Genomic DNA, 13,263 nt, shown 5'->3' with positions numbered 1-13,263 from the left:
CATGCTGGTAATCGAGTAAAATGTCGCCTCATGCTGGTAATAGAGTACACTGTTGCCTCATGCTGGTAATAGAGTACAATGTCGCCTCATGCTGGTAATAGAGTACAATGTCGCCTCATGCTGGTAATAGAGTACGATGTCGCCTCATGCTGGTAATAGAATAAACTATCGCTTCATGCTGGTAATAGAATACAATGTCGCCTCATGCTGGTAATAGAGTACAATGTCGCCTCATGCTGGTAATAGAATACAATGTCGCCTCATGCTGGTAATAGCTAGAATACACTGTCGCCTCATGCTGGTAATAAAATAAACTATCGCTTCATGCTGGTAATAGAATAAACTATCGCTTCATCCGGGTAATAGAGTAAAATGTTGCCTAATGTTGGTAAAAGAGTACAATGTCGCCTAATGCAAGTAATAGAATAAACTATCGCTTCATGCTGGTAATAGAGTACAATGTTGCCTTATGTTGGTAATAGGGTAAAATGTCGCCTCATGCTGCTAATAGAACAAACTATCGCTTCATGCTGGTAATAGAGTACAATGTTGCCTAATGTTGGTTAAAGAGTACAATGTCGCTTCAAGCTGCTAATAGAATAAACTATCGCTTCATGCTGGTAATAGAGTACAATGTTGCCTAATGTTGGTAATAGAGTAAAATGTCGCCTCATGCTGCTAATAGAACAAACTATCGCTTCATGCTGGTAATAGAGTACAATGTTGCCTAATGTTGGTAAAAGAGTACAATGTCGTCAGTACAATGTCGCCTCATGCTGGTAATAGAGTACAATGTTGCCTCATGCTGGTAATAGAGTACAATGTCGCCTCATGCTGGTAATAGAGTACAATGTTGCCTCATGCTGGTAATAGAGTACAATGTTGCCTCATGCTGGTAATAGAGTACAATGTTGCCTCATGCTGGTAATAGAGTAAAATGTCGCCTCATGCTGCTAATAGAACAAACTATCGCTTCATGCTGGTAATAGAGTACAATGTTGCCTAATGTTGGTAAAAGAGTACAATGTCGCCTCATGCTGGTAATAGAGTACAATGTTGCCTCATGCTGGTAACAGAGTACAATGTTGCCTCATGCTGGTAATAGAGTACAATGTCACCTCATGCTGGTTATCGAGTAAAATGTCGCCTCATGCTGGTACCAGAGTACAATGTCACCTCATGCTGGTAATCGAATAAAATGTCGCCTCATGCTGGTAATAGAGTACAATGTTGCCTCATGCTGGTAACAGAGTACAATGTCGCCTCATGCTGATAATAGAGTACAATGTTGCCTCATGCTGGTAACAGAGTACAATGTTGCCTCATGCTGGTAATAGAGTACAATGTCACCTCATGCTGGTTATCGAGTAAAATGTCGCCTCATGCTGGTAATAGAGTACAATGTTGCATCATGCTGGTAATAGAGTACAATGTTGCCTCATGCTGGTAATAGAGTACAATGTCGCCTCATGCTGGTAATAGAGTACAATGTTGCCTCATGCTGGTAATAGAGTACAATGTTGCCTCATGCTGGTAATAGAGTACAATGTCACCTCATGCTGGTAATAGAGTACAATGTTGCCTCATGCTGGTAATAAAGTACAATGTTGCCTCATGCTGGTAACAGAGTACAATGTTGCCTCATGCTGGTAACAGAGTACAATGTTGCCTCATGCTGGTAACAGAGTACAATGTCGCCTCATGCTGGTAATAGAGTACAATGTTGCCTCATGCTGGTAATAGAGTACAATGTCGCCTCATGCTGGTAACAGAGTACAGTGTTGCCTCATGCTGGTAACAGAGTACAATGTTGCCTCATGCTGGTAATAGAGTACAATGTCGCCTAATTCTGGTAATAGAGTACAATGTTGCCTCATGCTGGTAATAGAGTACAATGTTGCCTCATGCTGGTAACAGAGTACAATGTTGCCTCATGCTGGTAATAGAATAAACTATCGCTTCATGCTGGTAATAGAGTACAATGTCGCCTCATGCTGGTAATAGAGTACAATGTTGCCTCATGCTGGTAATAGAGTACAATGTTGCCTCATGCTGGTAATAGAGTACAATGTCGCCTCATGCTGGTAATAGAGTACAATGTTGCCTCATGCTGGTAATAGAGTACAATGTTGCCTCATGCTGGTAATAGAGTACAATGTTGCCTCATGCTGGTAACAGAGTACAATGTTGCCTCATGCTGGTAATAGAATAAACTATCGCTTCATGCTGGTAATAGAGTACAATGTCGCCTCATGCTGGTAATAGAGTACAATGTCGCCTCATGCTGGTAACAGAGTACAATGTTGCCTCATGCTGGTAATAGAGTACAATGTTGCCTCATGCTGGTAATAGAGTACAATGCCACCTCATGCTGGTAATAGAGTACAATGTTGCCTCATGCTGGTAATAGAGTACAATGTTGCCTCATGCTGGTAATAGAGTACAATGTTGCCTCATGCTGGTAATAGAGTACAATGTTGCCTCATGCTGGTAATAGAGTACAATGTCACCTCATGCTGGTAATAGAATACAATGTCGCCTCATGTTGATAATAGCGTACACTGTCGCCTCATGTTGGTTATAGAGTACAACGTTGCCTCATCCTGGTAATAGAGTACGTATTATAGATTTCACACCTCAAGATCACTTAATGCTGGTAATAGAGAACACTGTTGCCTAAATTGATTATAGAGTTCTAGATCACCTAATGCTGGTAATAGAGAACACTGTTGCCTAAACTGATTATAGAGTTCTAGATCACCTAATGCTGGTAATAGAGTACAATATTGCCTAATGCTGGTTAAAGAGTTCTAGATAACCAAATGCTAGTAATAGGGTACAATGTTGCCTAATGCTGGTTATAGAGTTCTAAATCACCTAATGCTGGTAAATGAGTTCAAGGACACTTCATGATGGTAATAGAGAACAATATCACCTAATGCTGGTAATAGAGTTGATGCTCACCTCAAGGTAACACAATGCTAGTAATAAACTTAAAAGATCAAGGTCGCCTTATGCTGGGAACAGCGCATACATATGTATAAAGATAAAGGTTAGTTTAAAGCGTTTTAAGCAAAGTAAAACATTTCAACAACTTGTAATTTCAATGATAATTACAGAATAGAAATAATGTACCGAGTATGTCAAAATACAGCATCAATCAATGAGTTTTTACATTGTACAGAATACAACAATATAGTTATACATACTGAGTCTTATAATAATAGTCTTGTTTCATTCTTTTATTCAAACAATACATGTACAAATAAATACAATAAGCAAGCAAAATAACATTTCTACTTACTTATATGATAAAAAAATATATTTTCTAAAATCGGAAAGAATTGGGTAGATTTCATAATCATCAAATATGTCTTTGTCTTATACATGTATGTTGGTATTGTTCTGATATACATGTAGTCTTGACAATTTACACAAATAACAAACAATCGGTTATAAATAGGTACAATAATAACAGAAAATCTTCAATTAACATTATGTTTGATCAATTATCAAAATTACACACATAACAAACAATCAGTTATAAATAGGTACAATTACAACAGAAAATCTTAACATTATTTTCAATCAATCGCGCTACCACCACACATTTTCTAATAAACATAGTTTCATCCAATTCAGGTATTTCTGATATAAACTCAATGATTAAACACGATATATAGCACACAAATTTAGTTCGCAATACAAAAGTTGCTGCACTTTCATCGATGAGGTGAAATTTTTAGGTGATTTTTTTTATCGGTGATTTGGACAAAACATCTTTTACTTAAAGATAAATCTTCTAGTCGGCAGATGTGACACCTTAGAATACATAATCCCACAGCATTTCTACATTTTTGCGTCCTTATTGTCATGGAAACTTTTTCTGAGCTCGCTGTTCAACAGTTTACCATACACAGCATTGTATGGATGAGCATATACAGTTCTCTCCCCTTTTTCATCCACTAGAGGTCTATTTTCATTGGCCCATTTGAATAAACTGCCTTCAAGGTTGGTCACTTTTGGTTGAGTAGGTGCAGCCCCTGTAATTAACATTACAAACTGTGAAACATCATGCTCTAGCATGTAAGATCATAATTATCTCCCATGGTCGAGAGTGTAAGATAGATTCATTTCAATCCGAACATTTTTTTTTTCAGAAACAAGGAAATTATTTTAAAGAAAGGAATTAAAAAGAATATTTTGTCTTACTATTGTAACTCTCGACATAATATTCCTGTTCATTTCTCTTTATTAAACAGTAGATTTTCTATACAAGAGCTGTTCATAAGACAGCATGCTTGACTGTGCAAAAAAGTGCAGACTTTGACAGAGGCTTATGACAAATCAAAAGAAATTTGGAGGGCCACGCCTGTTTAACTGTCACAGGTCATTGTCATGCACCTTTCTGTATACATGTAGTTTCATGAATACTGGTCAACAGGTTTCTGCAATGTCTTTTTCTTTTAAGACCTGCATGTAATGACCTAGTTTTTTGAATAATCAAAATTCTTTGAACAATAAAACTCAATATCAGGAAACTTCCTGCAAAGTTTCATAATGATATGACAGGCGGTCCTAGGGGAAGTGTCATTTTTCATGAATTTGATCAAAAGCCAATGGTAAAAGGTTTATGCATGCTAAACTTTAAAAGGAATTTCTAAAACAAACAAGGGGATATGTCATTTTTCTTGAATTTGAATTTCTTAAAAAAACAAGGGCAATAATTTGCAATATATATCAAGTGAAGAGTTGTATTACTTGAGCTTTTTAGTTGGTTGATGGCTGGGAAGCATTGTATAAATTATCAATCAAATACAAAATATGGTTACTGTGAAAAGCAACTTTTACCATAATTTCTAAGACAAGCAAGGGTAATAACTGTTTAACCTAGAGTTGCTTTACTTGATTAGTTTAGTAAGTGTGATGACTGGCAAGCCTTGTGTAATGCACTAATCCAACACATAAAGTGACAGAGATACAGCTCTGATAGAAACATGCACGGAAACTTCACCAAAGGGGTGACAGTAGCACTGATAGTGACACAGATGCCAGGGTGAGTAGAATAGTTCTCCTTATTATTTGAATAGTTGAGCTAAACATTGTGCATGAAAATATAATTGACACTTAATAATTATCAATAGCAACATTTTTCAAATTTAACAGCAATTAGGGTTCAATTTATTTACATTCATTTGAACATGTACAGTACTTTTGATAAACACACCTGAATTCTCAAAGAACTTGTTCAGCTTATCAGCAACAAGTGAAGACCGATAGCCCACAGAACAATAACACACAACTTTGGTCTCGCTATCTGAAAATAAGATGAGTTTTCAAGCATAAGCCTTTAATGGCAATAGATGAAAACATTAATGGATATATAATAATTAGCTGCACTCTCACAGATTGGACGTTTTGACAACTTTTTTTATTTTTTGTCTTGTAACGAGCCAATTTTTGCGAAAATCCATGGAAACCAGTTAAATAAGACTGCTGACAAAAAATAAAATTGCAGATTTTTGTATTTAAGTTCAAAAATTGATGTTTTATGCATTTTTCTTAAACCGATAGTTACCGGTTTTGGCCATAAAACATTAATTCTCGAACGGAAATATGAAAATCTACGATCTGATTTTTGTCAGTAATCTTATATCATTGGTTTGCAGATATTTACGCATATATTTGCTCTTTCCAAGACAAAAAATAAAAAAGTTGTAAAAATGGTAAATCTGTGAGAGTGCAGCTTTAACATACATGCATACTTAAAAGGATATGCTAATACTCCTACTAAAATTACCCAAACCAAGATTATCATATCCTCTGCTTTTTCACTAAAAAAACCCTTTCTAAAACTGTTACACCACATGCTGTCATCAAACAGAGTATGATGTTAACGTCACTTCCTTTCTATGATTTTTTTTATCTGTTGATGATGGTGCAACTAAAAAAAATTGAAAAAAAAAAAGGCTTTGTGTGATTTTTTTATATGACATGGTTATTCATTGAAATTTGCAAATCTTAACATAGCGTCCTATGAGACATTGTTCACTACTGACCTATGGAGGCGAGTTGAGGTACAGCTTCTAGTATATTGTTCACCTCATCAGTGTAATCCACACGCGTTGCACCAGGAATACGACTTATGCTGTATTCTTCTTCTGGTCTTGTGTCCTGTTAAACAAGGCAGAGTATTAATATTCAACATTTATCAGAAATTATGTTTCATCAAGATGTATCCCCGGAACTCAAACCCAATGCCATGTGACCTCACCTTAATCTTCTCAAGAGGTAAAGGCCAAGTCCATAAATATACCTTAGCTTATGTGTCAATTACAACGCTTGATTTTTTTTAGCCATACTGACTAGTACCCGGTAGATAAAATTATTGCTTAAAACATTTTCTGCCTTAGATATAACGCTTCTTACCAGAATGACAAGCTTTCCTGAATCTGCTGACTGTCCTGATGAGTTTTTCATAAGCTGTGCAAGATCTGCAGTTGAAATATTTGGCACTGACGGGAATTTGGCTGAAATTCCAGCTATGCACAGTCTCATGCCTATCCCCGGCGAGCTTACTGTCCCTTCCTCCGTACTTCCTGAATCTGTCATGCTTTGCTCAAACCTTTAATAAAGGTGAGGAAATGAATGCCCAGACACCTGGGGTGGTATTCAATATACAACTTACATTGCAGATTGATTTTCACTAAGGAGCATAATTTAAGTGTTTTCATTGGCCAATAAATCTTATATGACCAATCAAAACAGCTAGATGTTTATTTAATATGTCCCCAGATCAGGTTTTGGGTCAAGGGGTGTTTAACAAAGATATGAGAAGGCTAAGAAGTGAAAGTTACGCTGTCAGCTCAGCCTGGGAGTAGGATTACATTATTGGTCCCAGGCTCAGCAGTGTAACTACATGTACATGTAGTATGTACTGAATAACAAAAATTATACTTATTAATACAAATATTACAGTGTAGTATCAATTTATTTATTTTTACTTTAGTTCTACCGGTAGTTACAGTTCCCCAATCATTTTTTATAGGCCTGGGAATATTTTTTGCTTTTTTGGTAACTGATGAGGGGGCGTGGCCATAGTGGTGTTGCATAACAACATTTCATATTAATTAAGTCTATAAGATAATAAACCCCTGTCAAGTGGTCAGTCAATCATTGATTTTATAAAACTGACAATAAATTGTCTGATGAAAAATTTAAAATTTCGGCAGTACTAACAAAGCTAAAACACTGGCACGCTACTTACCTGGTACCGAACTATGTGTGTTTTGTCAAGCTATGTCAAATAAAATAATTGTCGTACTCACAAACAAGGGGCGCAACTGCAATGTCGTACTCACAAACAAGGGGCGCAACTGCAATATGAACGTTAAAAGTAACATACAACAGTTTTCTTTCTGTCATTTTTTTTACTAAAAATGAAAGAAGGCATGGACGGTGGTATAATTTAGTAAAGCTAGTAAGATTCAGCTGCTATTAGTAATATTAGTTAGATATTTATTCATAGGGGAATATTTGTAAAGAAAGAATTATCCTCTAAGCGTGTAATATAGCATGTTCTGGTCCGAGTGTTTCACGGATAAATCGTCCTTTATTAATATGCTACACTATCTGCAACAGCACGAAAACTAACATTCTGTTCCAAACCTACGTACAATGAATCAGTATCAACATGTTATTAAGGTGTGACCGAGGACTCCCCCCCCCCCCCACCCCTTTTTTCCTCAACACTTATGTTTATTTTTAAACTGGCCTAAATTTTCAAATACAAAAAAAATGTTGTAAAAATAGTGCTCCGATGTTTCTGCTACTACAGCAACAGCAAAGACGGTGTTCAATGACAGCGGACGGCAGAGGAGAGTTGATGGCAGGCAGGTGTATTAAGGAGATCAATGTTTTATAGAGGAACCAGTTTGGGGATCTCACATCAGAACAACACGCGGAGTGCTCCGGCTACTATAACCAACTTTCCTGACCGCAGAAGCAACTGCATGGGTCCGAACTTGCATTGGTCATAATTAAACAAACTTTTGAGTTGTTCTAAGTGTTTGAGTAGCTATTACTTTTTATTGTTTTCGGGTTATTTAATTTTGTCATTCTCCAAAAAAGGTTGAAGGCCCTGCATGCCTACAAGGCCTACATGTAGATACGCCACTGCCTTTATTGCAAAGATTGTCTGTAAATTTAAGGGTTCGTATCGATGTTACATGCATCATTGATTTCTGCAGTTATACAACCATACCCCCAGCAGAGCTATTGAAAATGTGTCTTCTTACGCTTGTAAGCGGATCGTGCACGAGAATTTCGAGTAATCCCACTAGCCGATATATTGTATTAAGAAAGGCTATAATAATAATCTAATGTTTATCTTTTGGAAAAATATTTCTATGTATCAATTTAAAAATCTGTAGTTATTCATTAATGCATTTATTTCCTCACTAATATATGCAATACACTTATCGTCGGATAAGTCAGATACAGTTACTCGTTTGTTCGTTATTTCGTGGAGAAAAACTCATACTGTATCTATTAGTTAGACCTCTCTCGAGACGAGGTAGGTCACAAGTCTTCATCAAAACTATGATAAGGGCAGAACGTAAATGTAAATTATTTCCACATAATTCCTTTAAGTCAGTATTTAAGTTTCTACTATGTTGTTCTACGTAGAGTGATATACGAAGAAAACAAGAAATTTAATCAAATTCGCCAAGCTTATAATTTAGTTAAATTTAATAATTTATATCAGACGCTATGAAGTTTTTTGCTCGTGAAAGTTTGTGTCTTGGCCATATCAATATTTATTTTGTGTAATCGGCCAAAGGCAAAATACTGATTGGGCAATAAAAACTTGTGACCTGTTTTAAACAAAATAAATGCATACTTCGCCCCACCAGGACAGTAAACGCTATATTAACATAATTCATCTAATCAGTACCATGGCAGCAACCACTCTTAATTTTAAATATCCAAAGAAAATAGACGGTCGTAGGAATAGACGGTCGAAGGATTATATTGTAATCAAACAATGTATTCTAGCCCCTGGACATGTTTAGGTCTGAGTGAACGGAGTCATATTTGGTCAAATCTTGTATATCAATACATGTGTTAGCTATACTTTGGTCAGTTGAAGCGGTAAATCAAACAAAAAGGAAACTCTTATAGTGGCTGCCATGAGGATAATCTTGTTTGTTTCCAGGTATTTCTTTTGGGTTGTGTTTCGATTTAATATTATGTTGGATTATGCAGAACTGTTTCCATTGAGTTTTCGCTTTTCTTTTACTTGTTATTATAATTGCTGGTTGTAAAACAAATCGTTCAGGACATTGGATCATTCAGAAGTTACCAGCTAAACAGTTAAATAGCGAAATATTTACAAGAATGACAACTTTATCTACATTTTTTCTTTCGAACGATTTTATATATGAGTGCTCTTATGTTCATAATGAAATCAATAATTGTTTGAGAGAGAAAATAGTCTTCGTATTAATAATTAATTAATTAATAAAAATATAGATTCTAGAACTACAAGAATAGCAAACAGGCTTTTTCTCTTGGTTTAAGAAATGCATCATTTTTTTTTCATTATACCATTTGTTTTAGAAAACTTTTTTGAATAAGTGACTCCATCAGTTCAATGGTTCAGCACTTTCAGCGTCTATGGTACCGAAATTGTCCCATCATCCAACCGGAAGTAATGTCCCTTGCAGTGGAGTTGGCTAGGTGACCAGACTAACAGACTAGGCGACAACTCACTGATGATGACTGGGCTGAACAAGGTGAGCAGTGTATCATCGATGACGTTTAACAATCGTTTAAAATATTCACATATAATTTGCACATTGTTGTATACCTTTTTTTGTATTTTGACCATTCATTATGGTCTGTACATTTGCAATGTTATTTTAAGAAATGCATTAAGTAGGTCACTTTATATTTCAAAGCCTTATGATGAATTAATTAAAATATATGGACAACGTGTTTAAAGATTCTTATTTAATCATTTTTTTATTAAATATATCAATGATTCTTCGAATTAATGATTCTTTTTTTCTAAATACACGAAAATTAAAAAAAGGCATTTTCTGTTGGTTTAAGAAATCTTTCAGTGAAAATGCTAAAAGTTGCTAGCATCCTTTTTCAAGACTTATTTAACGGAAAACAAGTAACAGAAAATGTTTATTTCATTTTCGTGTATGTAAAAATGTTATATTTTTAAATAAAATATTTCACATTGGAGGGGCTTATGACACCTGTTATTTTTATTTATAAACTACTTATTGAAATAAGTTACTGCATTAGTTTTTTTATATAAAAATAAATGTTACAGCGTCCACAGTACCTGAAGCGGCCAACCATCCAACCGGTAGAGATGCCCTTTGCAGTGGAGTTGGCGAAGAGGCGTAATGCGGCTACAGTTGCAGTCAGGTTTGCGTATGGTTATGTGGACAACTTCATCAACAAAGATATGTATTATTTTGCTCACTTTTTGTATAAGTTTTTGCATGCACAATTTAGCTCAGCATTGTTTGTTTTTGAAACAATTCATCTTGAAAGAATGTTTTCACTAAGTAGGCCACTTCATATTGCAAAGCCTTATGACTTATTAATTAAAATGTATGGACAACATTATAAAAGGTTCTTACTAATTCAATTATTTTATTAAACATATCAATGATTCTTCGAATTAATGATTCTTTTTTGTTCAAATACACGAAAAATGAAAAGGCATTTTCTGTTGTTTTTGCAAATCTTACAATGAAAATGCTAAAAGGTGCCAGCATCCTTTCCTAAGATTTTATTTCCGTGTATGTCAAAATGTAATATTTTTTTTTAAAAAGTTTCACATTGGATGGGCTTCATTTGTATTAAATTAAACGTGGTTTATAATTAAACTGGTAGGGAAGGCTCATGAAATGAGAGTGCAAAACAATATAAAAATGATTTAATTCATATGAATATATTTGTTTAATGAACCTAATTTAATTGAATTCAAATGATATTTGTTTATAGCTACTTCAATTCACATGTTTAACAATTGTTGATTTAATTATGACGCTTGCTTATTTGATATATAAACTACTTATTGAGATAAGTTATCGCATCGTTTTTTTATATAAATATCAATGTTATAGCGTCCACGTTTCCTGAAGCGGCCAACCATCCAATCGGAAGAGATGCCCTTTGCGGTGGAGTTGGCGAAGAGGCGTAATGCGGCTACAGTTGCAGTCAGGTTTGCGTAAGGTTATGTGGAAAACTTCATCAACAAAGATATGTATTATTTTGCTCACTTTTTTGTATAAGTTTTTTTTTTGCACTATTTGGCTCAGCATTGGTTTTTTTTTAAACAATTCATCTTGAAAGAATGTTTTCACTAAGTAGGCCACTTTATATTTTATAGTTTTATGATTAATTAATTAAAATATATGGACAACGTTTTTAAAAATTCTTATATGATCAATTATTTTATTAAAAATATCAATGATTCTTCGAATTAATGATTCTTTTTTTCCAAATACACGAAAATTAAAAAGGCATTTTCTGTTGGTTTAAGTAATCTTACAGTGAAAATGCTAAAAGGTGCCAGCATCCTTTCCCAAGATTTCTTTAACCGAACCCAGGTAGCAGAAAATTTTTATTTCATTTTCGTGTATGTCAAAATATAACATCTTCAAATAAAATGTTTTTAATTGTAGGAGCTTAATTTGTATAAGTCTAAACGTGGTTTATAATTAAACTGGCAGGGAAGGCTCATGAAATGAGAGTGCAAAACAAAATAAAACAGATTTAATTCATATTGACGATTTCTTTAATGAACTTAATTTAATTGAATTCGAATGATATTTGTTTATAGCTACTTCAATTCACATGTTTAACAATTGTTGATTTATTCATGACCCTTGCGAATTTGATATATAAACTACTTATTGAAATCAGTTATTCCATCGGTTTTTGATATAAATATTAATATTACAGCGTCCACGTTTCCTGAAGCGGCCAACCATCCAACCGGAAGAGATGCCCTTTGCGGTGGAGTTGGCGAAGAGACGTAATGCGGCTACAGTTGCAGTCAGGTTTGCGTTAGGTTATGTGGACAACTTCATCAACAAAGATATGTATGATTTTGCTCACTTTTTTGTATATGTTTTTTTTGCACTTTTTGGCTCAGCATTGTATTTTGTTTTTAAACAATTCATCTTGAAAGAATGTTTTCAATAAGTAGGCCACTTTATATTTCATAGCCTTATGATGAATTAACTAAAATATATGGACAAAGTTTTTAAAGATTCTTATTTAATCAATTGTTTTTTTTTAAATATCAATGATTCTTCGAATTAATGATTCTCTTTTTCCAAATACACGAAAATTGGAAAGGCATTTTCTGTTGGTTTTAGAAATCTTACAGTGAAAATGCTAAAAGGTGCCAGCATCCTTTCCCAAGATTTCTTTAACCGAACCCAAGTAGCAGAAAATGTTTATTTCATTTTCGTGTATGTCAAAATATAACACTTCAAGTAAAATGTTTCACATTGGATGGGCGGGGCTTCATTTGTATAAGACCTAACGTGGTTTATAATTAAACTGGTAGAGAAGGCTCATGAAATGAGAGTGCAAAACAATATAAAACTGATATAATTCATATGAAAGTATTTCCTTTCTTAACAAAATTTAATTGAATTCGAATGATATTTGTTTATAGCTTCTTCAATTCACATGTTTAACAACTGTTGATTTAATCATGACGCTTGCTTATTTGATATATATATACTACTTATTGAAATAAGTTATTGCATCGGTTTTTGATATAAATATTAATATTACAGCGTCCACGTTTCCTGAAGCGGCCAACCATCAAACCGGAAGAGATGCCCTTTGCGGTGGAGTTGGCGAAGAGACGTAATGCGGCTACAGTTGCAGTCAGGTTTGCGTTAGGTTATGTGGACAACTTCATCAACAAAGATGTGTATTATTTTGCTCACTTTTTTGTATATGTTTTTTTTGCACTATTTGGCTCAGCATTGTATTTTGTTTTTAAACAATTCATCTTGAAAGAATGTTTTCACTAAGTAGGCCACTTTATATTTCATAGCCTTATGATGAATTAATTAAAATATATGGACAAAGTTTTTAAAGATTCTTATTTAATCATTTATTTTTTTAAAAATATCAATGATTCTTCGAATTAATGATTCTCTTTTTCCAAATACACGAAAATTGGAAAGGCATTTTCTGTTGGTATTAGTA

General features: G+C 34.4%; 1 protein-coding gene across 1 annotated transcript; it reads right to left on the bottom strand.

Moving 5' to 3' along the window:
* Positions 1–3,245: 3,245 nt before the first annotated feature.
* On the bottom strand, positions 3,246–7,344 carry LOC128232494 (uncharacterized). Its single transcript, XM_052946066.1, has 5 exons — positions 7,268–7,344; positions 6,430–6,625; positions 6,060–6,174; positions 5,228–5,317; positions 3,246–4,043 (listed from the first exon to the last, which is right to left on the bottom strand). The coding sequence occupies exons 2-5, from the start codon at positions 6,610–6,612 to the stop codon at positions 3,850–3,852; spliced, it is 582 nt and encodes a 193-aa protein (XP_052802026.1). The 5' UTR covers positions 6,613–6,625; positions 7,268–7,344; the 3' UTR covers positions 3,246–3,849.
* Positions 7,345–13,263: the final 5,919 nt, after the last annotated feature.

This window comes from Mya arenaria, chromosome 4 (genome assembly GCF_026914265.1).
Source record: "Mya arenaria isolate MELC-2E11 chromosome 4, ASM2691426v1".
In the NCBI taxonomy this organism is placed as follows: Eukaryota; Metazoa; Mollusca; class Bivalvia; order Myida; family Myidae; genus Mya; species Mya arenaria.
Note: the sequence above shows the minus strand (reverse complement) of the source record. Positions and strands in the feature narration are given on the sequence as shown.